Source organism: Cervus elaphus, chromosome 30 (genome assembly GCF_910594005.1).
Source record: "Cervus elaphus chromosome 30, mCerEla1.1, whole genome shotgun sequence".
In the NCBI taxonomy this organism is placed as follows: Eukaryota; Metazoa; Chordata; class Mammalia; order Artiodactyla; family Cervidae; genus Cervus; species Cervus elaphus.
In genome coordinates, this window is record NC_057844.1 from 36,376,203 (window position 1) to 36,402,093 (window position 25,891).

At 35.5% G+C, this 25,891-nt stretch overlaps 1 protein-coding gene across 7 annotated transcripts in view; it reads left to right on the forward strand.

Annotated features, from left to right (window-relative positions):
* PSPC1 (paraspeckle component 1) overlaps window positions 1–25,891 on the forward strand; it is a 73,489-nt gene that overhangs the window by 33,585 nt on the left and 14,013 nt on the right. Inside the window, exons 7-9 of one of the 7 annotated variants that reach the window (XM_043891538.1) lie at window positions 5,488–5,545; window positions 9,020–9,189; window positions 11,383–12,220. The exons of 4 other annotated variants lie outside the window; for them this stretch is intronic. In XM_043891538.1, the coding sequence (XP_043747473.1) occupies window positions 5,488–5,545; window positions 9,020–9,189; window positions 11,383–11,568 (414 nt within the window). In that variant the 3' untranslated portion in view covers window positions 11,569–12,220. Of the gene's footprint in view, window positions 1–5,487; window positions 5,546–9,019; window positions 9,190–11,382; window positions 12,221–18,981; window positions 19,032–25,891 lie in introns of those variants that run through there. 2 more of the 7 variants (XR_006338786.1, XM_043891539.1) reach the window with 2 other exon arrangements.

Sequence of the window (25,891 nt, forward strand, 5' to 3'; positions counted from 1 at the left end):
CTAGGAATATTTAATGATAGGTTGAATATTGTTACTTGCCAGAATTTACACATTTCTTAAGAATTATATTTCTTTTAGATTGAAAATTTTATTTCAGGATTTTTAGCATTTTCTTTATTAAGACATGGAACTGAAACGGCACATCGTGATCCTTAGATATTTCTTTCGAGACATACCCGAGAGAGGACTTCATGGATTAAAGGAGGAGGATTGTAGCTGTTGGAACTGTATTCACTCAGACGAGGACATAGATTGATCATTGTATTGGGTGAACACACCATGTCATTGCTTGCAGAATGTTATTCCAGCTGATAATTATGTAAAGTCAGTTTTTGTTTAGTTTACTGTTTCCTAAACCCTCGGCATTCATATACATATTTTAGCATATTGAGTTTTAAGGAAAAAAGTCAATATTCTCCATAAAATAATATCAAGTTCTACATTAAGGTATATTGGTTTAGTTAATTTACATTAGTGCAAATTTTCTGCTACTTTACCTTTTCATGAGTAAATATTGACAGGAACATAAAAACAGTGGTCCTTAAGCTTTTTGGTTTCAAACCTTTTTTAAAAGCTATTAAAAATTATTGAGGACCCCAAAAAGGTTTTAATTACATTATATCAATGCCATATGAGAAATTTAAAGAGACATTTAGAAGAAATGTGTTGTAGTGGAAAGAGGGGCCTTATTTTACAGTTTTTGCAAATTTCTCTAGTGCTCTACTTTGTGTAGTGGGAAGAGTGGTATTGTTTTACTCCATTGTGAATTTCTTTAATTTTGGGCTTTATAAGAAAATGGCTGGCTTCCCATATTTGCTTTTGCATTCCACCTATTGCAAACTGCTGTTTTGGTCAAAGAGCATGAAGAAAACCTGGTTTCACATGGATAAGTATGGAGACAAGTGTATATATTTTAACTTTTTCAGATAATTGAAATATTCTTGTTTGATACTGCAGTGAAACTTGACAAGCAGTAGTTTCTTAAAAGTACTCTTTTGCATTAGAATCCATTAGTCTACCTTAACTATGAGTGGATTGTTTTCCTATGCATGAGTTTGTAATGTACCAAACAGAAAAATAGTGATCCATTGAGTTACACCAACTATCTAAATGTTAATATATTTTGTTATACAAAATTAAAATAAGTCACATTTCTTAATACCAACCACTCATAAGAAATTACACAAGTCAGTAATCTGCTTGTCTGTCAGATGCTGTCTCAAGTAATAATCTTGCTCCAAGAAAATGTGTCTTACTCAGCTGCAGCCCAGTCACAGCAGTGGTTTTCTTGAAATAGCCACCCTATTTCAGAATGCAGCAGAAATTCTTAATGTAGACATCTATTTTGTTGCATAGAATAATTAAAGACATGTACCTAAAGATAGAAAGTTCATAAAATTAATCTGTTTTACTATTTCATCCAGGTGTTCATAGTTGAAATTATTTTTTAATATATAAAAGTATCTTAAAAAAAAGTATCTTAATTCTTGTTCTTATACAAGTGTAAATACTGTTTGTCATGATTTGGAAATAAGACTGTACCACACAATGGCCAAAGAAGAATCATTCATTCTATTCCTTGTCTTTTGTCTGGTCACTTAGAAATTTAATATCAGCTGTAATTGTTGTTGCTTATCGTCTCACATTTCTTTCATCCATATATTTGCCATAGTCTACTTTCCCTTCCACATAAATTCGACACCCCTTTTTAAAAAACTGATGTGCTGCGTCTCTGAAGCCCTGCCAGAATTGTCTTTTGACTGATGTCACCCATTTGATAGGCTTCATTTGCCCTGATCACCACATCTCATTTGTTGCTAGAGAAAATACCGTGACTGGGTTTTTTCCCTTTCACCTGTCTCGTGACAGGGTTCTGACCTACTCAACCAAGTATCTGCGCACAATTCAGAGATGTTTTGTGAAACAAACTGATAGCTGTTTCTGACCCATGTTGTACCTGTACTGCAGGTCTTTAAGGACATTCCTCGTGGTCCAGGGGTTAAGACTCCATGCTTGCATTGGTCTTGCATTGGAGAACTAAGATCCCATATGCCTTGACTCAGCCACAACGAATGAAAATAAAATACAGGTCTTTGAAATGTGGCTTCTATTTTCTTTTCTTACAATCTAATCTTTAGTCTTTTCCATGTGCTCTGGCCCAGGAGGCCGTGACTGAAGTTATTTAACTGCAATTGTAATGTGAAGAGTACAGTGATTACTAGTAAAAATTGAGTGCAGATGCCTTGCTTTGTGCTCTTAACACTAGGATTTTTGCCCACCATTGCTCTTGCACCATGCCCTAGAGTGTCTCAAGTGGAAAGCCCAGAACTGTGTTCTGATGAAGTAGCTTTGAGTTTGTGCACATCTTGGGTGTGTCTTGGGAGATCTTTTCACTCCATGAACCACATCTTGAGAACTTTGTGTTAATGAATTGTTGCTTTGATACAATATGGCTCTGGGATCAACTGTACTTTTGTTTTTGGTCAACTGTGTATTTAAGCATGTTTCACTAACCAGTTTTCAAAAATACATATGCGTAATTCTTAAAATCAAAAGGAACACCTTCTTAATAATATGGTAAAAACATATTAAAAACCATTGCCTTTTGTTAGTCCTTAATGAGATTCTTGAAGAATGAAGGTGCCTTGTGAAGAAGATAATTCCATGAACTCTATTTGGGCAGATTTTTATAGGTCAGCTCAACCACTTTGCTACACGTATGACCCTACATAAGTTATTGAATAATGCTGGGCCTCAGGTTTATCACCTCTAAAATAGGATGACATTTGACCTTACTTCATAGGGTTGCTGTGAGGATTTGTTGAATTAATTAAAACTGTCATCCTAGCTTTCTCCTTTTATACAGCACTGCAATCTTTTGAGATTTTGTTTACATATAAGTTGTTGCCTGTTAAACCATGATAATTTTGGTTAAGTAATAAAGTGTCATTAAAATTTGTATTATAAAAATATCACATGTATCACTTCCAATTTAAAATAGAAGGATTTGCAGAAGCGGTGAGGGTCTTTTGTATTGTTTTTGGATGGGTACATAGTTACAGTGAACTTCAAGTGATTTCTCCTTATTGATATTCAATATATCAAGTTATGAGAAGGACTGTCCTAATTTCTTTTGATGACCTTACCCTTAGATATTATCCCTGCCTCTTGCATTTTACTAGAAGTATGTAGCAGTGGGTTTATAGAAAGTTGCAATAACCTTAAAATACTACTATGGAGCTGAAAATTTCACTTTTTCTAAATTAGTTAAAAATTGATCTGTCATCTGTATTATCTCTTAATCTTGTGATTATAGCTATATGTAAAATAGTACTCAGCAGTTTTCTTTAGGGCAATAACAAATTATGCATTTTTAGTGAAAAATGGTGTAATACATAGCATGAATTGTTACTGTAACCCAATGACCTGCTTACCTTAGACTATTATGACATTCTGATTGTCTCATTTAAAGATATTTTAGAACTGGAACTAGTTTATAACAGAGCACCAAAAGGGGACTGTTTCGGCCTCTGTTGAATAGTTGGCTTAAAACCATAGATCTCTTCAGTATGTTAATACGCTTTCCACAAAACTCTGTTAATGAAGGAAGCAGACTAATAACGTTTTTTTAAAAAGTATTTTATGAATGATAAAGATAAACACTGTTTCAGAAGGTGACAGGTAATGCTGAAATCATAAAGAGGTTTAAACAATAAAAAAGATTCTCTGTTGCCCCATCATGAATCGCAGGCATTGAGTATGGGTGCTGGAATATATAGGGGGATTGAAAATTGAAGTCTCAGTGAGACTAATAATTACTGTCTGTCAGTGATTAGCTATTGCCTACCTAGTCTTTCATAGTTAAGGCAAAGCAAGAGTAAAAACATAAGTTAAACCTTTGTTCCCTCCAACATGTTGGGACCATAAAATCCATGTATTTTACTCTGGTACTGGAGCACAGCCAGCTCTTTGTAAGAAGTAGCTCCTGTAAATAATAACGTTTAAGATTTTGGGTTTGCTGAAAGAGTCCACACATTATCAGAAGGCTCTACGCTGAGGAAATGAGAGCTTGGCTTAATTTATTGATAATAGTGTGAAGTGTGATTATAGAATAGTATTTTCCCTATATTTTCAGAATTACATGACTTAATTGGTAATCAGTTTTATAAAATAGTCTAGCTTTCTTGCTGGTCAGTAATACTACCTGTTAATAGTCAAATGTTTTATGATGAAACATTTATTTTTTGGAAAGTTAAACATTTACTTTGAGAAAGCTTTAGTATTCAGATTTTCTGGGCAATGAGAAACATTTCTTCATGGAACTGTTATGTAAGTGGTGTTTTTCTTGTGTCGTAGCTTCCTTATGGGTTAGCTTTAGAGGCACCTACCTTAGGTTAGATGGGCAGTTGACTTGCTGCGTAGTGGTGTTTCTCCATTATAGGCTTTTTATTTCCTTCATTTCTAGCTTTATAGGTACTTTTCACTAGTATTTTAAAACCAACCCGTTCTAATAAAACTGCTTTTGAAAGTAAGAAAATTATGCTTTCTGTAGATTTAGACTTCACTTGGAATTTTTTTATGATTGCTACTTGTAACACTTGTCTGGTATTGGAAAAGATCATTAAATAATAGTGTAAATTTCAATTACAATATGTTGAGTAATTTCAACTAGAGATTTCACTGAAGTTAGTTCTATGTAACTGTTGGTAAATGAGTTTTTAGGAAATAGTTTTTGTACTGAAACTTAAGATGTTTTGTACATTTGTGTGGCCTTTTATGTCATAGGTAACCTCAAGAGCATTTTGTTTCAGAACTTGATGACTGTGTGATAACACTTTATTTCAGTTTCTAAAAAAATTCTTATTCAGATAAAGGAAGCAATATTATGTTGAGCTTTCAATAATTGCTTGTATGTAGTGGAGACTTTATGGTATATCTGAAAAACCTGGTGAAATAATACCAGAGGACTTGAAGAAAAATGCAAAGGTGAATTACAGTATTGCAAAAATGAAAATTGTCTATAACCTTATTTTTGGCTTAGGGCCCCACAGCTGTATTGTGTGTTTGAATACATTTGAATGTGTAAGTGGTAATGGTCATTTCTGTTTTAAGACTTTAGAGACCTAGGTGGGAGAAATAATTGGTCTTCTTGGTTATTATTACTAGATTTTTTCTTTTAGAATCTAGGCGTGTGTCTATGATCTCTTGGAAGAATAACATTAAAAATGTCATGTAATAGATTTTATGTATTACTCACTGGTAATATATAGAAATATAAATTGGATGCCCTAAGCATTTGTAATATGTTTAATTAAGGCTGTGAGAGTGAAGTTTCTTTTCAGTGTTCTTATTAAGTAAATGATGTTGGAAATTTAAAGTTTTAATGGAACATTATGTCCCAATTTATCTTTCTCTTTTTAATTTTAGATGGGAAATGTTAAGTCCTAAGATCGATAGGTTGACTGTGACAACTATGTTTACTTACAGAGAGAACAGGAAATGAGAATGGGTGATATGGGTCCCCGTGGAGCAATAAACATGGGAGGTAGGGATTTGAAGCACAGGCTTCTGTCACTTACTTGTCATTTTTCAGGGAACTATACATGCTATTTGTGGTATGTCAGTAACAAAATTTGAAACCAACATTTGTAAGTGGTGAAATTTTCTACATTTATTGAGAAAAAAATCAGTATATTTAAAATACATGCTAGGAAGAATAATTTTATTTTGTTTATTTGAAGGCTAACAGATGTATTATGTTTTAATAGATGCAACGAAAGAAACCTGTAAACAGGTTTTGATTAACAACCTGAAACTTGTAGTCATCACATGGTATAATATAGCTATGTTGTTGTATTTTTAAAAATCAAACTCCATGCCCTGCAATTGGCTTTTTGGTGTTGGAATTTTGCTAGCTTCTGAGTTACAGTGTCTTTAAACTTTTTGAGAGTATTTTATACATTTCTATTTTAACACAACTTTTTGCTTAACTTTGAAGCTATTTTTATTCATTTTACTGAATGTTTAACTTATTTTGCCCTAGCCCACAGTATCATGCACAGAAATGCACTGTTTGGAGACATGTGTGACTTGTCAAGTAAATGAGATATATCTTACATATTTAAGCTCATGTATATCTTTAGAATTGATGTGAAGTTTCTAAGAAAATGTTCATGGTAGCACTTTAATATTGATTGCTTGTCTACCCAGGTGGTAAGGGGAGCAATACCAAGTAAATAAGCTAAGAGAAGCATAAGTGGGATGTTTTCATAAGTTTTATTAAATTTTAACTGTCATACTTTTGAGATTTATATAAATAATTAAGTTTTATATATTAGTTTCACATTGTCTCAGAAGCTGAGGTTAAATCTACATAAGTCAAATGTACATACTGTTGCAAGGATTACATCACCTTAACACTCCAGTACGTCAAGTGCACTTCCAGTGAGGAGATCCACATTGCGCTTAGAATGTATGCACGGTGTGTGGAATAAGAAATCTGAAAGCGTCTAATATGTAGGTCGAGCATTTTCCATGACCGACCATTTCCCACCATGCCAGTTTATTGCCATTTGCCAATTAGCTAATCTAAATCATTTAAGACAACTGCTGTTTCCTTTTGTTATTTTTCTTACCTGCAAAGAAACTAGTTACTGACCATCTCTGAGATGCAAAGGAAGCACAAAACATGGCCCTTAACCCAAAAAACTTAATTGTGTAGTACAATTGTAGTACAGTGTGGTACATGAAAAAAATCAGAGAACCAAGAGTACATGAGAAATTTTAAATCAGGTAGTACAGTTGAGGGTATAGTGATGTACAAGTAGTTGAGTGTTTATATCATTTTCAGAGTGAATTGTGGACTGGTGTATTATATAATCTAGGTGGATTTAAGGATTTTCAGTGTGAGGTTGTTTGAAATGCCATTTACAGGTAGTTTGAAATGCCATTATAATTATTAGATTGTCATTAACATCAGAACCAAATTTGAGATATTTCTGATGTTTTAGGGATCATGAAAACAGTCTGATTTGATGAGCAACTTTATTAAAAGAAATGGGAGAATATACTTTTAGATTTCTTATTTAGTTAGGAATTTAAGAGATTTAAAAGTTTTGATGGCATTTTATTCACTAAATAACCATGTTTTAACACTTAATTAGCTCCCCTAACATCCACTCCATTTAATTTTCTCCTGTTTACATTTTATTCAAAGTGAGGGTTTATCCTCAAAGTGAGAGTTACGACTTTTAAGTCCTTATCATGCATTGAATGTCACTGTTCAGTTGGTAAATTGTCATATTCTCTCAAGCTACATAGATGAAATGTGACAGTAGGTTTTCTGGTGTGTTACCATGTACTCCACGTGGAACACAGTTTATAAAATTGCTTTTCAGGGGACCAGATAATTCTAACATTCCTTATTAGATCTTTGCATTTAGTCTAACTACAGTCATCTGGTAGAAGAACATAATTACTAAAAATAAGAGTACTTCAACTATTGATACTTGAAAATATTTTTATTTAATTATACCCATATGTGTATTAGTTATATTGTATCTTAGAAGTTAGGTGTGATAATTATGTTTTATTAAAAGGAGAAAAAAAACAAAACAACCATAATCCTTGATCTGTTCTTTTTGGGGAAAGTCGAGGTAGGATTCCTCCTGGATCATGCCTCTGCCCTTAATCATTTTGCTTGTGGGAAAAGTTGTAGAAGTCTAGTAAAAATTTGATTTGTAGCTATTCTAAGGGAATAGAAACATTGTTGGATAGTTCAAGTGTAGATTTACTAGTGAGAACTTTTTGGATTAAGGAACTACTTCTTTTCCAGGAAGTGGTTGGGGTCTGGGAATTGGGTTCAGAAGGAGCCACAGAGTGTGTTGCCAGGGACGACAGGAAGTCAGACTTCCTCCCTCAACTGCTCCTGGACTCAGCCTTGTGCAAAGTTGAGCTTCATTGGATACTGAATTGTGAATTTGAATGACAACTTCCACTCCTATTATAATGTGTTATTGAGAAATTGAGTTCTGAATGTCATGAAATTAACTAGATAATACTAGAAGAAAATTCAGTCTTTGTCATGAATTTTTAATGATAAGTATAACTAGTTAAAAAATTTTAAAAGTTCCAAGAGGATACCTAAAAATGTATTTGAAGACATTATAAATGTTGTATTACAGCTTAAACATTATTGTAGTTAACATGAGGCAGGTGGATGGATGTCTTGATGAAAAAAAATTTGAGGTATCCAACTGTTCTCATTTCCAGAATGTCAGTATGTCAAAAAAAAAAATTCAAATAGCTGTATCAATATTTTATCTGTATTTGGTTGCATTTGCTTTTAGAAATAAGTTTTGTCATGATGAGTCATTTCAGTTTTTTAGTTTGTTTCTATTGCATATTTCTATATAAAAAGTACCTCCTGTAATTTTGGGAGATGTTCAATAACTGTAAAAGTCAATTTGTTTACAATCAACTTTGTGTGTGTGTGTGTGTATATTTATAATGTACACACACACACATCCACACTATATACACATACACACACCCACAGTAATCTATATATGAGGATGTGGTTTCTCCCATCACAATTTAGTATAGTTTACATGCTAGTATTTTTAGTCATAACTATAAGAAAATTAAGTGGTTTTGTAAGTGCTAATCCTTTGCTGTTAATTTAAACTGGTAGAGAGTTGTCATACTTTCTTCACTCGTAAGGGAGTATTTATTAGGTTAAAAAGCAGACTACAGCAAATAATACTGATGTTATAAAGAAAACTTTTCAAGCTTTGATAGTCTCAGACATAAAATAATTGATCGTTTTCTCATTTGTTGTATGTACATTTGTTTAGCAAATGTAGTGCTCTATCAGAGTCAATAATTGAGTGTCCCATTCTTAAGGAAGTAAAATGATTTTGATAATATTCTTGTTATATAGATTGCCTAAGTATTGTTAAATTTTAAATGTTTACTCAACTAAGATAGGACAGCTCTAAGTATAGATTGTTTTGCATAGATGCGTTTAGCCCAGCACCTGCTGGTAACCAAGGTCCTCCTGCAATGATGGGTATGAATATGAACAACAGAGGAACTATTCCTGGCCCGCCAATGGGTCCTGGTCCTGCCATGGGGCCAGAAGGAGCTGCAAATATGGGAACTCCAATGATGCCAGATAATGGAGCAGTGGTAATGTATCATGCACATTATTGTGATTCTATCAAGTAGAATTTACTTCTGCCCCAAAGGTAACTTCACACTTAACATAATTTGGCATCATTTGTTTTGTCAGTAAAGATCAATGTCCAATGAAGAAAAGGTAATATTATGAACGTAGGTTTTGATTTATGAGAGGCAGGTTTTTATTATCTCAAGAGTTAGGATTATGATCCACGGCATACTTTTGCATATGAGTGTATAACAGATGTGTATGTTAATTACAGTCATTTTACAGTGATTTTCATTTGTATACACCTCTTAACCAGCATTCAGTGTGCATTCTAGTATTTTGTGATTGTGTTCTTCTCCTCTGAATTCCTTACCTTTGGTGAGGTATGAAGCCCCAATATGTATGAAAACAGTTTTCTGTCTTTTTTTAAAAAGATCACTTACAAGTAATTTCAGAGAATTTAACTGTAAAAAAAATTTACATTAAAGTTTTAAAGTATATTTTAAACTTATATTGCATTCTCACTGAATAGACTTAGTAATTTCAGTTACATTTATTACTAAATTTAGGCAATTTCATATCTTGATTTGAGAGTGTGAAGCTATCTTTGTCTGGGTTACATATTATAAAAACGTTTTTCAGTTGTACTTCATAATTTAAGTATCAGTGACAAGACTGATAGCATTTTTCTTTTCCCTTAAAGTCTGTCACTATTTAAATGAGACTTTATATTGGTAAAACATTTTCTTATTTGGTTTTTGTTAATGGTTGTCCTAAGTAACGTTAAGAAAGGGGAAATAGTTGACTGTGTATTTGAAAAAGGAAGCTCAGTTTTGGAATAGAAGATAGCATTGCTGCTGAGAAAGAGAAGGTGTTGCTGTTAAGACTCAGACCTGCCATCAGCCCTAAACCCTCCTGATCTCAAGAGACGCAAGCAGTGAATGTGGGTCTTAGAACTGATGGATGCAGTATTCTATTTTAAATTTTATTTATTTTAAATATAGTCCTTTAAGAATTTGGACAAACTGGATATGCTAACAGGTTTTTAAAATGAGCATCTACACAGATAAGGAGGCAGTAACGTAATACTGACTGTGATCAGATCAGGTGTTACATACTGATCAGTGTACCTGTGTCCTTCATTGGAGGCTAATTTCATAGTAAAGTGTCTGAGAGCTAGTAAAAACTTGTAAAAATAATTTGGTTAAAGTTTTGTGTAGTATGTAATCAGCAGAGACTTAGTAAAAGTAACAGGTCTGCTTTTCTCTACCTCACACAGAAATGGTAACGTTTATTTAAATATCCCCCTTAGTCTTTCACAGTGGTATTTTATTACTGCTTATAGGGAGTTCTGTCCAACCTTTGAGATTACGATATATAGTTATTACTGTGAAGTTTTTCAGAATACATAATTCGTGTTTAATTCTGCCTTTTGTTGACTTCTAAAAACTATTTTCCCAGTAATAGTCTTTACAGAAAAGCACCGTGAAAAGTTTTCATACTGAAACTATAACTGTTTTTATATGTACTTTCTATGTTAAATGCATTATATTGAAATTTTTATAATATTTACTGTGTTGGCCAAAAAGTTTGTTGGAGTTTTTCTATAAGATGGCACAGAAAAACCTGAATGAACTTTTTTGGCCAACCCAGTACTTTTTCAAACAATGTGATGCTGCTCCTCAGTTTTGTCTCTCATTTTTAAAACACAGTACGTTTATTAACCAAACTGTTACATGCAGTAAAAACTTTAATGAAAGAGAGGGAGTTCCCCGGCAGTCTGTGTTTAGGACTGTGTGGTTTCACTGCTGTGATCCTGGGTTCATTCTCTGGTCAGGGAACTAAGATCCCACAAGCCACATATGGCATGGCCAAGAGAAAAATAAATAAAAATAAAAAGAGAGATCAGAACAGTAAAATAATAACTAGGTTTAAGATGGTATTCACTTTGTAAAATCAGTTCTTTTTTCATGAAATTGGGGGCATAGCATTAGCAAAATGTAACTCTTCATTCAGATGCTTCTTTTATTTTTTATTTTTAAAACATAGTAACTAATTAAATTGCTCCTTTCTTCCTTCTATGTGTGATCCTGATTCTGCTGGACTTTCTGCTGAACTTCATGACACCACCACTTGGGATTGTGCCAATTTTTCTTGTCACTTATATTTGGCGTGTTCCAAATGGACTTCACATTTGTTATGTGGTATTATAGCACAATGATAGATTTCCGCAAGGACCACCGTCTCAGATGGGATCACCTATGGGTAGTAGAACAGGTTCTGAAACCCCTCAAGCACCGATGAGTGGCGTAGGCCCTGTTAGTGGTGGTCCTGGTGGTTTTGGTAGAGGGAGCCAAGGGGCCAACTTCGAAGGCCCTAACAAGCGTCGTAGATACTAGACAGTCTTTTATTCATGACTGTTTAGAGGAGAAAAATAACTTTTACCTGTTACCTAGAATAAAAGTTTTATTGTTATTGTATGTAGACTTAAAATTTTTTTTTAAATACTTGAAGTTTTTGTATTTTTCTTTATTCATAAGCTTTGTAGATTAGAATGGTAATGATGATACTCATCATTGTGAATGTTCAAATGTGTTTGTGACTTTAGCTAAATATAAGTATGCCACAGTACTGTGAATTCTGTGTAGTTAATCTCAATAAAGAAATCATCTTGGATAATTTTAAACTGTTATTAGTGGTATTCTCTTACAGTTTTATTAAATTTTGCTGTAATGGTTATACTTTTGATTGCTTTAACTAACCCCAGCCATTTACAAATGACAATGATTTTCTGCTTTTTAGTTTGTGCAAGTTGCCCTGAATATAGCTTAGTGAAAACTGATGTCAGTAAGGGGCAGACAGAGGAGCACGCGGGGGAGGGAGGGTGTGGGGATTACACCTGTATGCACCATTGATGTCCTGTGAAATCAGAGTTGCTGTCTACATTTCATACAGATTCTGAATATTCAAATATTCTGAGGAGGAATATTAAGGATATCTTTGTCTTGTGCTGAGTTTTCCAAATAAATCTTTTGAATCTTGAAAAAAAAATGTTTGAAGGCAAATCTCTTGTGCTTATAAAATATCTATTTTTAATCTTATCGGCTGTTATTTATTTGGTGTCAATATCTAGATCTTACTCTTTAAATTTTCTTTAAAATCAATAAATAGCGTTAGCTAGGATTTTAGTTGGGAATTTGCTGTGGTATTTAAAAGAAATTGGGCATTTCTTGAGCATGTTTGTTTCCAGAAATGTTCAAGGTAGCCTGACTGCAGGGCCGTGAATGTTCAGGAGGCTCTGCTGTCGGACAGGCAAGGTGTGCCTGTCTCCTAGAAATACGGTTCATGTGGTGAGTGTTATGGCAGTCAGATTAGATCTCTTTCCTGTCAATTATGTTTTGAAGATTGATTTTCAATAGTATGGAGAAACATCACATTAGGATTTTTATTACAAAACAGAGTTCACATTATATTTAAATTTTTATGTTAGCCATGTTTAACTTAAAATTACATTTGAGGAATCATGTATTTAAGCCACAAATCTAAGGTGTCAGGCATTGGTTGTAGCAGTTACTTCTCACATAACATTTCAGTGTGTTACTGTACCATGCTTTTAGCATTTTTCTGAAGAACAATGTGCTTTAAAAAAGTGAGCAGTATGTAAATATTACCCAGGCGTGGTTTCTGTTTTTGCTGGAAGGCATCCTTTGAAAGAAGTTTGGTTACTTAAGATTGCATAAAAGCAGTTGAGTATAAGGCATGCTTGAGATGCATGCTTTTGTATCAGAGTTTTCTTATGTACTATTTTTTTAGACACAATATGGATGGAATTATTTTCCAAAATTTTCGACATTCTATTGTTTTTGGCAAATCTTTGAAAACATGATAAGGAGATTATAAAATAATAGACTATTCTCATCACATTTTCTGTGAATGTGAGTTGGCAAGGGGTGTAATTTGTTATGATTTGTGACATTAATTGCAGTGTGGGGAGTTGTAACATCAGCTATAATTTTTAAGTGATATCTGCTGCACCTGAATAGACCTTTCCCGTCATCTGTATTTTTATTCCTAAAATCTTTAGGTAATTTTTAGTATTGTATTTTGCTTCAAAACTGAATTAAGATTGGGAGAAACTTTGTCCTTGATGTTAATACCAAGCTAACTTTGGCCAAGGCTGTGAAATTACGTACAGTTCATTCAAGAACATTTGAAAGCATTGCACAAAGAGATGCCCTAATCTGAACATTCTAGTGTCCGGCTCATTCTGGCTCCAAGAACAGAGCTCTACACAGCTTTTTCCCTTCATCGAGAAAGTCCTTGTTCCAGTTCTTACCAAGTTTACCCTGGGAACAGTCAGCTTCTGAGTGAGTCAAGTGGAGCATCTGTGAACTCCTAGTTACTCAAGTTTTTAGTGTTTTTGTCCAGTTAAACAACTTTGTGGCTCAGTCATTATTTTTCCTTGTGGAAAAGTATACCAAGGAAGACATTTGAATGCCATTTTCTTAAAACTTGTAGATATAAAAATAAAGAATAGTGTTAGCTTTTCTAAATAAGTGTGATTTTGTCATCCATACTCCCATAATTCTTTTCTTAAAAAGATATGAAACATTATTAGTAGTATAACATCACAATAACATGTTTCTTTTTGTGTAATGATTTGAAACACTGCATTTAAAGTCTGCATGATTTAGGTTTCATATGCTGTTATTAACATGCACAAAATAAAACGAATATCCCATTTTCCTAATTGTTTTATTTTAGCAATGTATTTTGTTAATTTCTCCGTTTTTATTTTGAGAATGAATGTATTCATTTTCTTCTTGATAGATTCTGTTTTTTAAAAGCTGTCGGTTCACTTGTATTTCATAAAGCTCAATTGGTTATTTTTGAGTTTTGGGATTTTTTATGCTTAAAATCAGTGCTGAGCATTCATTGGAAGATATTAAATATTTGTTTTGAATCCTACAGTATCAATAGTGTGGGAAAAATATTTGTTTTACCTAGAATTGCCATTTAATAGAACAGTGATCAACACTGACAGTATCTGAATTGGATTTTGTTTCTCAAATACTAATTGAAATTATGCTATCACATTTTATTCAGAAATGTACTTGTCGAACATACAAGTTTCAGAAAGTTGCTGTTATGTGTAAACTCTAATAACTGCTAAATGTCACAATGAATTAATAGTCATTAATGATTAGGGGGTGGGTTTATAATTACAAATTAGATTATGAATGAGAGAACATAAATGTGTGATTGAATGGAGATGGTTTGTGGAAGAATGTGATAAATGTGTGTTTAAACCTTAAAAATTTTTAATATTTAGTGTCAAATGGTGCTAGTCAGAAATGAAAAAGACACTTTACTAGGGAGTAGTATGATACTTAAATGTGGGTTTTTTGGTATGTTAAGAGTTTTGTTATAATATGTAGTAATATGTTTAACTATATTCCTGAAATTTGAGAGCATAACAGTGATTTTAAAGTCAGACTTACTTTCAAGAATAAGGCACATTCCTGACTCCTAGATTTCAGCATTGTAAATGTTGCCCTGTCTTTTACTTCCTAGTTGGTTAGATGCTCCTCCACAAGAACTCCTGGGGTCAGGGTAGGGGCTACTTCAGAGTAAGTAGCCAGGCCATCTCTTAAGTGGTATATGTAGCCCAGCATGGGTTATTTCATTGTAAACAAATAATGGTTAAATAAATTAACAGTAGTTTTATATTTTTCAAGAGCATTGTTTCCTTTCCAGTACCCTTCATTACTAAATTTTTAAAAAAAGGGAAACGAAAAAAAAAAAAAAAAAAAGGGAAACGTAGTAGTATAAGATACGGGTTTTCTCCAGTGTGTATAATGAAGTCCGCGTACAGTTTCCTGGTTGAATGTGGTTAAGTAATTTGTAGAATGTCACTCTGGGAAAATGGTGAAGAATTTCACTATTTTTATAGAATCTGATTTTTTAAAAAGTTTTCTGATCTTTAAAATCAGGATTATGTGTTGTGTATTACATTAGTTCTTTTTAAATCAATAGCACTATCTTCTGAGTATAGGAAAAAATATCTTGAAAGGGTATTTGTTTCAAAGGGTCTTGATTACTGAAGAACGTTATTACTGATTGAAGTTTGAATCTTTATTTAAAGGTCCAAGTGCTGTGTTACCTTGGGAATATTATTTGACCTTTTGTCTTTTTCTATAAAATCGTGTTTAGATTATAAATATCTTTAAGGATTCCTTTTGGTTGAAACCTATTATTAGGGTATATTTTTATTCACCTGGTGGGATTAGCAGTGTGTACTTTTTTTTGTGTGATACTTTCAATATGAGAAACTTTCATTTTCTAAATGAAGAACATCACATTTCTTAGAGTAATGTAGCCAGAGTTTGTAATGCGTATTTTAAAAAATTCTTTTCCGAGTATATTGTATTATAGCTTAAATCAGTGTTGTAACTACTGACTCCTCTATTCAGATTTTGTTGACTGTTCATTTAAAAATCTTCATTAAAATTACAATTTGTCATCCCGAATTAAAGCAGTGAATTTCAAAAGAGATGGTATTGCTTCTAAGTAAAATGTCAAGTTTCACGCAGTTCACTTCTGTGTAAAAATTGACTTGAATTGTTAGGATTAGGTAGAATGAAGTGTATATAGTTTGAATACGTGAATTTTTCTTGAAATTTTTAAAAAGGATAAAAAATAAATGATTTTAATTTACTCATTAAATACAAGGGCCCTGTGTTGAATGGTTCCGTAATAATGTAAGTGCACGATATGTCTTAAATGGCATGTTGAAGGCTTTGGAATTAATGTTTATACCTGGAATTTGTTTCTAGCTCTGAAATTGTCACTACAGAATCAAGTTCATTTTTATTATGTGTTATATATCTCAGTTTAAGGTAGACTATATATATTAAATAATATAAAAAGCCGTAGGAATCTATAATGTTTCATGTCATATTTGTCAGTGGATCTTTAAGAATCATTCTTCGAGTTCTGACGTCTTTTTTGCAAAGTGTCATTGAACCAGGCTTCTGTGAATGAAGCTTTGTGTATGTTTATCCTTGCCATGTTCTGTGCAAGTTATGTACATTTTCATTTTTGGATGCTTGTTTAAAAAATTATTTTTTGCAAATTATTCATATTATCTAATACATAAGAATAGAGAAACCATCTTATTTCATTGTACATTTTGCCAGGATGATTTTAGTTAAGTTCTCCTCAAGGTATGTTTTAATTTAGATAATGTAAATTAATATCAACTATGATACATTGCTTAGATTTACAAGTGTGACTTTTTTTCTCTATGTACTAAAAAGATGTTAAACAACTTCACATAGTGATTCTCTTAATAATTTCTGACCTTTTTAGTGTTATAAACAGTAATAACTTGCTCAGTGGTTATATAATGTTCATTCTTTGAATTGGTTAAAATATTAACATTTTTATGCCTGTGGTTAGAATATTTTAAACAGAATAACTATGGAGCCAACAGTTTAGCAAACTGAGCAAACTGGGTTGAGAGATAAATGGTGTGGTATCTAATATAAATATATCATTTTATGACAAGAAAAAAAGAGTTTATGGGAGCGCTGTCATTGAGAATTTCACTATATTTATTTGTTGTACCAGTTATGTATTGAGAGGTCCTCTTGTATTTTGGACCCTTCTCCAGCACTGAGATACAACAGTGGGGGGAAAAACCCCTGCTATAAATTACAGTAGTCGTGGATGTCCCTCTGAATTGATGGCTCTCAGGCTAATTATGCACCGGAATCACCTGGAGGTTCAGTAAAACAGACTTCTGGGCCCCACTCCAGAGTTTGTGATTCAGCAGGTCTCAGGTGGGGCTAAACAGCAGGCATTTGTAACAAGTTCCCAGGTGATACCCATATGTTGGGTCTGGGGACCCCACTTTAAAACCTCTGTTCTAAAGTGTTCCTCTGAAGAGGCACAGAAACTCTTTTGGTTGGTGGTTTTTGGTGGTGGTGGCATAGAGGATTTTCCTGGTACATTGTATGTTGAGTAGAATCCTTAGCCAATCATTATGAGAAACCAAAACACTCTCAAGCTTTCTCAGGTTCTGCCAACTGGCAAGAACTGCAAAAAGTCTGTTATTCTTATCAGGCTATGGCTTGGCTATTGAATGCTGAGTCTTAAACATAATACTCTTTTTGAAGTAGGATTTTCTTGTGTGTGTGTTCATAAACCTAGTTAGTTCAAGTGAAGAGGGCGTATAGAGAAAAACACACTTTGAAAATGTAAAGTTTTTTTACTTAACTGATTCTCAGCCATCCTTACCAGTATGAGGTTGAAACAGTGTAATAATTTGTTTTTGTGCCAGTGTATTTGAATGTGCTTGTGCCAGATGACCGGTGAAGGTTCTAGAAAACTGCTGATATTTGCTTCCCATCCTGGTGAATATGAATAGAATGATACTATTTTGATGAAATGATGGCTTTTGTGAGTGAGCTCATCTTTTGCTTTTCCAGATTGAGGATAAAGTTTTGATAAATTATTTTTTCTCAGACCATGCATGTATTTACTAAATGTAATTTCTTTTGCTTTGCAGCTTCAATTCTTATTACACATTTAGTGATACCCATCTGGAAGTTTAGTAAATGAGAATTGTTAAGTAATTTTAAGATAAGAATTACAACCTGCTTTGTGAGACCTTACAGTGATGTATGCTACGTAAATATGTGATTTAAAAATCTATTTAAAATTATATAGTATGTTGAAATAATCAAACTGGTTCATAATGAGAGCACATAGTTAATATATTAACAATAGTTTCTTCCAAACAATTGTGACTATGTTAGTGCAAAGAAATAATCGCCTGGTTTGCAGCCTTCTAAATATCTTGGAATATAGTTTCTAGAACATTGTGGTATATGTTAATTAAGAATATCTGCGTAGAAAACAAGTGTGGAGACTTGTTTCTTCGTGTAGTCCAGCTGTCTCCTGGGTGCCTCTCTGTCCTGCTTCCCTCCAGACTAATAACCCTGACACCAGAAATCCACTTCAACCAAGCTTTTTGTGTGTGTGGGAGCCAGAAATGGGTGTGGCTCCAGGAAGGAGTGTTAACTGTAGTTTAGGAAGCCCTCATATCCACAGACCCCATTAAGGAGTCAGATTCCTTGCTCCTTGGGAGTCCAGAACTTAAGAGGCTCAACTCCTATCGTAGGGTGGCTTGTTAACTTGTTTTTCAAACAAATTCTCATGAAGGTCAATGAGAGGAAAGCTTTGTTTCATCCATCTTTTAAAGCAAATTTATATGGATAGATTTCTAGATATATTTGTTTTTCCTGTGTAAATGTTTATTGCTAGTTTTCTTCAGCCAAGATTTGACTTGAAGTCCTGTGGCTGGCAGTCCTTGAAAGTGAAAGTGATGTCGCTCAGTCGTGTCTGACTCTTTGCGACCCCATGGACTGTAGCCCGCCAGGTTCCTCCGTCCATGGGATTTTCCAGGCAAGAATACTGGAATGGGTTGCCATTTCCTTCTCCAGGAAATCTTCCTGACCCAGGGATTGAACCCAGGTCTCCCACACTAGGCAGATGCTTTATGATTTATGCATAATGATTTATTAGGAAAATTTAAGAGACCTTGTTTTTTTTGCTTGTTAGCTGTATATTATGCTTAATGGGCCTTTATCTTGAGCCATTAAATCTTGTAAATTATATGTAGGAGGAAGATCAGAAGTTCTTGGAAAATGACATGTTCCAAATTGGGGGGCTGTGAAGTACAATATAGAAAATACCTATTCAGATTCTTAATTTCTGCTTTGCAATGTAATGTGTTTATATTTCAGGAAGACTAAATATATATCCTAGTGTTTGTGCTTCAAGTGTTAGAGATAAGGTAAGCCAAGTTATTCACATTATGATCTTTTAGACAATGACTGGATGATTTCTCTGGGTTAAAAATACAGATCTGATAATTTGAATTATCTTGTAATTAGTTGAACAATATGGAAGAACACTGCCTGACACAACATATCTAGTCATCCTTTTTTTTTTCTAGGTCATATCCATATAATACACATACTAAATAATTTAGCAACATGTAAACAAGACTGGTTTCAGCAGTTGGATATTGGCAGTAGTGTCCTGCAGCCTGGGTACTGCAGAGACAGCTGTGCTGAAGGCACTCCTGCCCTCAGCTCCCTGGCATTTGCATTCTAGATCTGAAGACACTCAGTGACAGATGGTTGAGATGACTAGAGAAAATGATAGCTGTTTTATTAGACAAGGAGACTGGAAATGACCATCTCAGGAAATAAAGGGACAGAACCCTCTTAAATGTAGTCTGTACTGATGAAACAGAGTTGTGGTCGAGGAAGTGGGACAGTCAGTCCACTGTGGGAGCCGCACTGTCCCCTGTCGCGGCCACAGGTCGCTGCTGAGTCTTTGGAACAGGACTGGTGAGGCTGGGACTGGGTTTTAATTGCATTATAATTAACTTAAATTCGGTTATCAATGCAGTAGTAAGCATATTTGGATAATTTGGATATGTGAATTTACTTTTGCATCTTAAGTTTAATGAAACCTAATATATAAGTATTGAAGAAAATTTGCCATTTGAAGTAGATGTGTAAAATATACACAAAATTGCAGAGACTTAGTATGAAGAAAGAATAAACTATCTCAGCTTTTCATATGACTACTTGTTGGATTGGTGATATTTTGGATATATTCAGTTAAATAAAGCATACTATGAAGCTAATTTCATCTGCTGCTTTTTTTCCCCTTCAGTGTTGCTTTTATGACATTTAGAATTTCTTTTGTTGTTTGCATGATTTTTCTTATGGGAAATGCTCATCTAGGATAGTAACTGTCAAATTTTGTTATTTTCGTTGCATGATTGTAATCCTCGAATCCTTGTTACATGGCCTGTAGTTATGAATCTGTTTATTTTTATCTTTTAGAAAGAATAACTTGAGGTTGAGGGTTTGCTGAGTGTATGCTCACCGTGAGGTGTAAGGGTGGGACAGCGTTCTTGTATGATCAGTTGGTGTTTGTGCAGGAGTGGCCAGGACGGCTGAGCTCCCAGTTCTCAGGAAGTAGTGATACACATTTTACTCCCTTTACTTTTGTATATTATCTACCTGATACCTTCTTTATAAAATATTTACTCTTAACTCCTGAAGACGCTTTGTCATGTAAGATTTCTCCTAAAACTTTATGAAATTTTCTTCATTTATTTACTCCATTTAATCTAGGATGTCAGTTCTGAGAAAGTTAGGGACCTTATCTGTCAATTAGTGATATATTTTCAGTTCCTGGCAAGTCCTTACTAAATTTAGTGGATGAATGACACCAACTGTAAGACAGACTGTGTATTCACTAATGAGAATACAAAAATGAACAAAATATGGCACTTGCCCTCTTGGGATTAAGCAAACTATTAGGCCAGTTGGTAGTAATGAAACAATTAGGAAGTGCTCTGGAAACCCAGAAGCGAATATCCACTCATGTTGGGAAGACTTCACTAAGGTGATCATTTTTGAGCAGGACTTAAAGGTGAGTAAGTATTTGCCCAGGGTAGATTTTTAGGTGGGAGCTGGAGAGAGGACTCTGGGGCAGTGAGCAGTTAACAAGAAGCTGTCCAGGGCCAGGATTCAGGGTGGAGAAGAAGTAAAGGTTGCTAAGTTTTGAGTTTGAGGTGAGGGGGTGTCAGGACAGGAGAGGCTAGGTCATAAATGGAAAGCCAGGGGACCACATAGACCATTGATTCCCTACCCCCCTCCCCAGCTACACATGCTCCTTGAAAAGATCTTTAGTATTTATGAGGGTTGTTAGATTCCAGCCAAGTATTTTACACATAGAGTGTGATTTGAGACCACAGTTGGCCCTTGTGTCCCTGGATTCTGTATTCACAGGTTCAACTAACAGTTGATTGAAAAGATGGGGGGTGAGGGTGGGGGGGGGGGAAGGGAATTCCAGAAAGTTCCAAAAATTGAAACTTGAATTTGTCATAGGCAACTATTTACATAATATTTACATTATATTTGGTATTGTAAGTGATCTAAAGTTATTTACCATATAGGAGGATGAACATGGTTTATGTTCAAATGCTTTGCCATATTATAGTAGATTTTGGTGTCTTGAGGGTACTGGAACCAGCCCCCTGCGCATGCCCAGGGCCGACTGCAGTGATCTGGTGGGAGCAGGAAGTTAGGGTGACCTTGTGGAAGTTGCTGGTGACCTTGTGGCATCTGGTCTGAGTGCTGGGCCAGTGGTGATGCCGTTTGCTGAGACATGGAAGGTAAGTGCTCAGGACTGGGCATGGGCTGTAGCTGCTTGAGGGAGAGAATGGCTGTCCACTGGGTTTTGTAATATTTTGGATTTGAGTTCCTACAGTGGTTTGTTGGGGTTTTAAAGACTATAAAGCTTCTCTCTCTGACCTCGAAAAGCCTTGTCCTTTATCACTGAAGGTGACTTAGTACACTTCAGGCTGGTCCTGCTTTTACTGTCCTTGCAGTTATTCTCCATATAATGTTCTGTGCTTCCTTCTAAAAGGCTCCTACCCTGTGCCAGATGCAGTAGTTCTGTCTTAATAGAGCCCCTGCTGTCTTTTCGGCCATGGGCATTATTTGACCTACTCTCGTGTTTCTGTCCCACCGTCCTTCTGCCCTTGCTCACTGAGCCCTGAGATGGCTCCTGTCTCCCTGGGTCTCTGAGGAGGATCCTTTCCCCACAGAACTAGACCACCTCTCTCATTCCTGTCGCCTCGTCAGCGTGTGGGGCTTGTTTGTCTGTTGTACTTGCCTTTTACTTATCTTGTATCAGTGTTCCCAGTATCATGGCACAGTTGCCACTTCTATTTCTTGAACTGGTCTGAGGAGATATCCAGGAGGAAATGGCATAGACTTGAGAGTTTGCAGCTCATGTGTGTGGATGAGACTCCCAAGTTGCTTATTCATTCAGTAGACAGTTTTTAAGCAGCTTTTGTCTTAGCCTGTGTGTAAATAATGAAGAAAACAGACTTGGTCTCTGCCTGCTGTGAGTTTGGAGTCTGGTGAATGGTGAGAGAAACGTGGTGAGAACTGGCAAGTTCTTAGCTGTCATCACAGTGGGGAGTTAGAGCAAGAAGAGCAGACAGAACTTTGAGCAAAGCCCCGTGTGTAATAGAGTTTGGGAGACTATATGCCCTTACATGCATCTATAGAAATATGTCTAAAAAGAAAGTGAGGAGCTGGGAAAGAAGGGAGAATGTAAAGGGAGTGATTCAGGATGGACGGAGGGGAGCCTGGGTAGGTGAGGTTGCTGGTACGAGTTTTAAGTTAAAAAGGCTCTCAGTGCAGTTTTGTGACTGGCTGAGCCCCATGCAGTGGAGGTTGGTGCTGGAGGAGCCCCAGGCATTCATGAAAAAGGGCAGCAGGATGCCATTGTCCTCTCCAGGAGAGTCTGGTGTTCTCTAATTGAATGTCAACCAAAGGCTTCTGGTTTTTGAAGTTTCCGTTCTTGTTTTCGTGGCATTGGTATGCCCTGGAGAGAAGGGGACAAGTGGGCCAGAACAGCTTATCAGGGAGCGTGATCGTCATGTGTGCTCCAGTGGACCAGAGATCTTGATGGTGATAATTCCTCCAGTGACAACTGTAAGGTGGCTCCGTGGTTATGGTTTACAGGAGAAATAGTTCAGTAATGCTCTGTTTTGAAGGGAATAGTTGTTCCTCTCAGGCTTTGTTTAGTAAGTTGGGTGCTGTATCAAAAAAGAGATTGAGATACTAGTTTGTACAGATATTGGGAGGAGAAAAAGCATGTAATATGCAATTTGAAGAAACTTTTCTTTTTTGGTCTTTTGTGTTTTATTTCCTATTCAAGGGTGAGTCATTATTCCATACCCTGATTAAGGCTGCTGGCTCCCTTTCACTGCACCCTGTTTTCACTTGTTTGCTTCCGTTATTGTGGTTTTTTGGTTAACATTTATTACTGTTCAATTGGATGGATCTGGGGATTTTAAAAATTACTTCTGGTCATTGTTTGCTTTTCTGGGTTGTCTTTGAAATGGTGTTTTGAAATGTTTCTAGATTATATAGTAAACTTAACTATATAGTGATAATGCTTAGTCCCTGCATTTTGGCTTCTCTAAGTCTTCTCACTAGGTGCTCTATGGTGAAGACAGATGAATGTGGGCAGGGTATGAAGAGTGGGTGGGGTGCCACAGTCTGGGGACCTGCAAGCAGCAGTTTTCTGGTTTGAGATTTCTTTGCTCTCTGACGTGAGAGCTGCTGAAAAGTTGGGAGGTAAATGCAGTTGGAGAGGATCAAGATTTTTTTCTAGTTTACAATATAGTGCCATTTCAGGTAAAAATCATCATGTTAACAATTGTGTGTATATTGTCCTAACTTCTAAGGAAGGTCAAATAAATACAATCAAATTGAGTTAGATGTTTAATTTTTTTATATATATAGTGAATACGTAGTATTTGAAATACAAATATGTTTTATTACATTTATTTGAATTATGGTTCAATTTCCTGCTTTTATACTTATTAGTATAGAAAGAGAATTGTTTTTTAAGACCAATTAATTAGGTGTTTGGACTATCTCAGTTTTTCATAAAATTTTCCCAGTGACCTTTATCTTGAACATTTCCTCAGTTTCCCTTGCTCCTCATCACCGTCTTTACGTGGCTCCATCTTGAGGCTGGCCTTGTCTGCTCCCACCCGAGCTGTCAGAACAGCCACAGCAGCCGTGGGCCCCTTGGCACTCCAGGGCTCCTCTGGATCCATGTGTTCCTCTTGGCATGTGCTTGGCAAGATCAGCATTAAGTGAACCCTGGACAGTTCATCGTGACCGTTAACTACAATTCTCTTCCAGTTTGTCCCTTACTAGTTCTTTTCTTTTGGATGGTGTGTGAGTGCACGTACACTCAGCATGGGTGCTAGTGCTACAGTGAATTTTGCTTTTTTTTCTTTAAATGAATTTTATCACATCATGATGTAGGTATTAAAAATGCTAATTTAATGTAGACATTTTATTGCTGTCATGATACTTGGATATATGCTAATACTATATATTTTTTTTTCTAATACTATATTTTTCAATGAAATAAATGATTCTTTAAAAACCGTATAGGGCCCACAAATGAATTGTAAGGGATCACATTATTGTTAGATGTAGATAAAGCCTAGGTATTCACTAGAAGTGGCTGGTAATTCTGAATCATTGGTTCTGAAGAAGGTCTGTTAGCTCCATACAGAAAGTGTTTGCTTCATTTAAGGCCAAGGAGCCAGTGTGGGGTGGACACAAGGTGTTCATGTTCTGGAGCAACTTCAACTCTTGCGGTTCGAGTACAGCACAGGAACTAAAGTGCGGTGCAGGGACTGCTCGTGAACAGCAGCAGGGTTGAGATTGGTCATATCTACATGAATTGGGAAGCAGAAGAAGGGAGGACTCAAGAGAGCATGTGTGAATACACAATAAGTCTTGGAGTCTTATCAGAAAAGAGTGCACCTTGTTGTGCTGGGCTTATTAGAGTGTGTGCTCATGTGAAATAATCACCTGCTGTGCGCAACAGTTCAGTGGCAGTGCTGGGGACACTTGGCGACTTGTACAGTACGTGTGAAACCTGTTCAGAATTGTTACAGGGAGTTTGGAGAAGAGAGATGGAAATAAGATAAACTAGTTGGGAAGGATTTGCAAACTATGAATGAGAAGGGAATGTTTTTGTTCAGGGCAGGAGGGTTAGAGGACCCTTCAAAACATAAGGGGAGAGTTACTTCATGAGTGTGTCCAAGGTTTGGGGAGGTAGAGATGTCCCAGTATTGTCTCCAGGGTGAGTTGCATCTTGTTTCAGGAGCAGGTGTTATCAAAGAGGATTCGGTATGAATAAAGGTGTATGAAGTGAGAAGTTAGCCAAAGTGAGACTGGAAAACTAGTCAGCTCTTACTCCATGATAACCACAAGGAGTGTATTGGCAAGAGAGTAAGTCCTGAGATTCGTATTTCATAAAGGTTACCTGGCTTGTGGAAGAACAACTTTGATTAAACTCAGATTGCAGGCTAGACAGCCTGTTGAGATCAGGAAAAGGATTGGAGAGTAAAAGTAGAAATCAAATCAAGATATATCAGTGAATTACAGAATGGTCAGAAGGTGGTGGTTAATTGAATGTTGGGGAGATTATGTGGAAGAAAGGCAAGATTGACTGGTTTTGAACCCCAAATCCGGTATACCACTTTGGTGCCACCAACTTGCAGGAACAGAGCAGTGAGGTCAGGATGGAGCTCTTCAAGTTCTTGTGACATCTAGAAAGGGTGCTGAGTATGGAAAATCATTCAGCTTAGGAAATGATCTTGGCTTGAGAATTCTGACAGTCATCAACAGAGTGAGCACCAATTGATAAAGTGTGAAGCAGATAGTTGACCAGTACACATGTATATAGTTTATGGGCTGATGTTTAGGGGCTGATACACCCTTTACACATCTCTGGATGTTTAGGTTGAACTTGAAGGCTTTGGTGAACTGAGTCTTATAGTGGAATACAGCTAAACCTTTAAGGCTCAAGAATACTGCCATTGTATTCATTAGAAATGCACATTTAAATAACTTACTTAATTCATACTTGGTTAATGGCCAGCATTAGACAGTGTGGAAACCAGAGGTGAAATAAGCCCTGTTTAGTGCAGGCTGTGTACTGTAGCGGCATTCAGGTCCTTCTTGGAGACCTGGAAGTTGTTCTTTGTCACACCACTGTGTATTAGAAAGCATTAACATC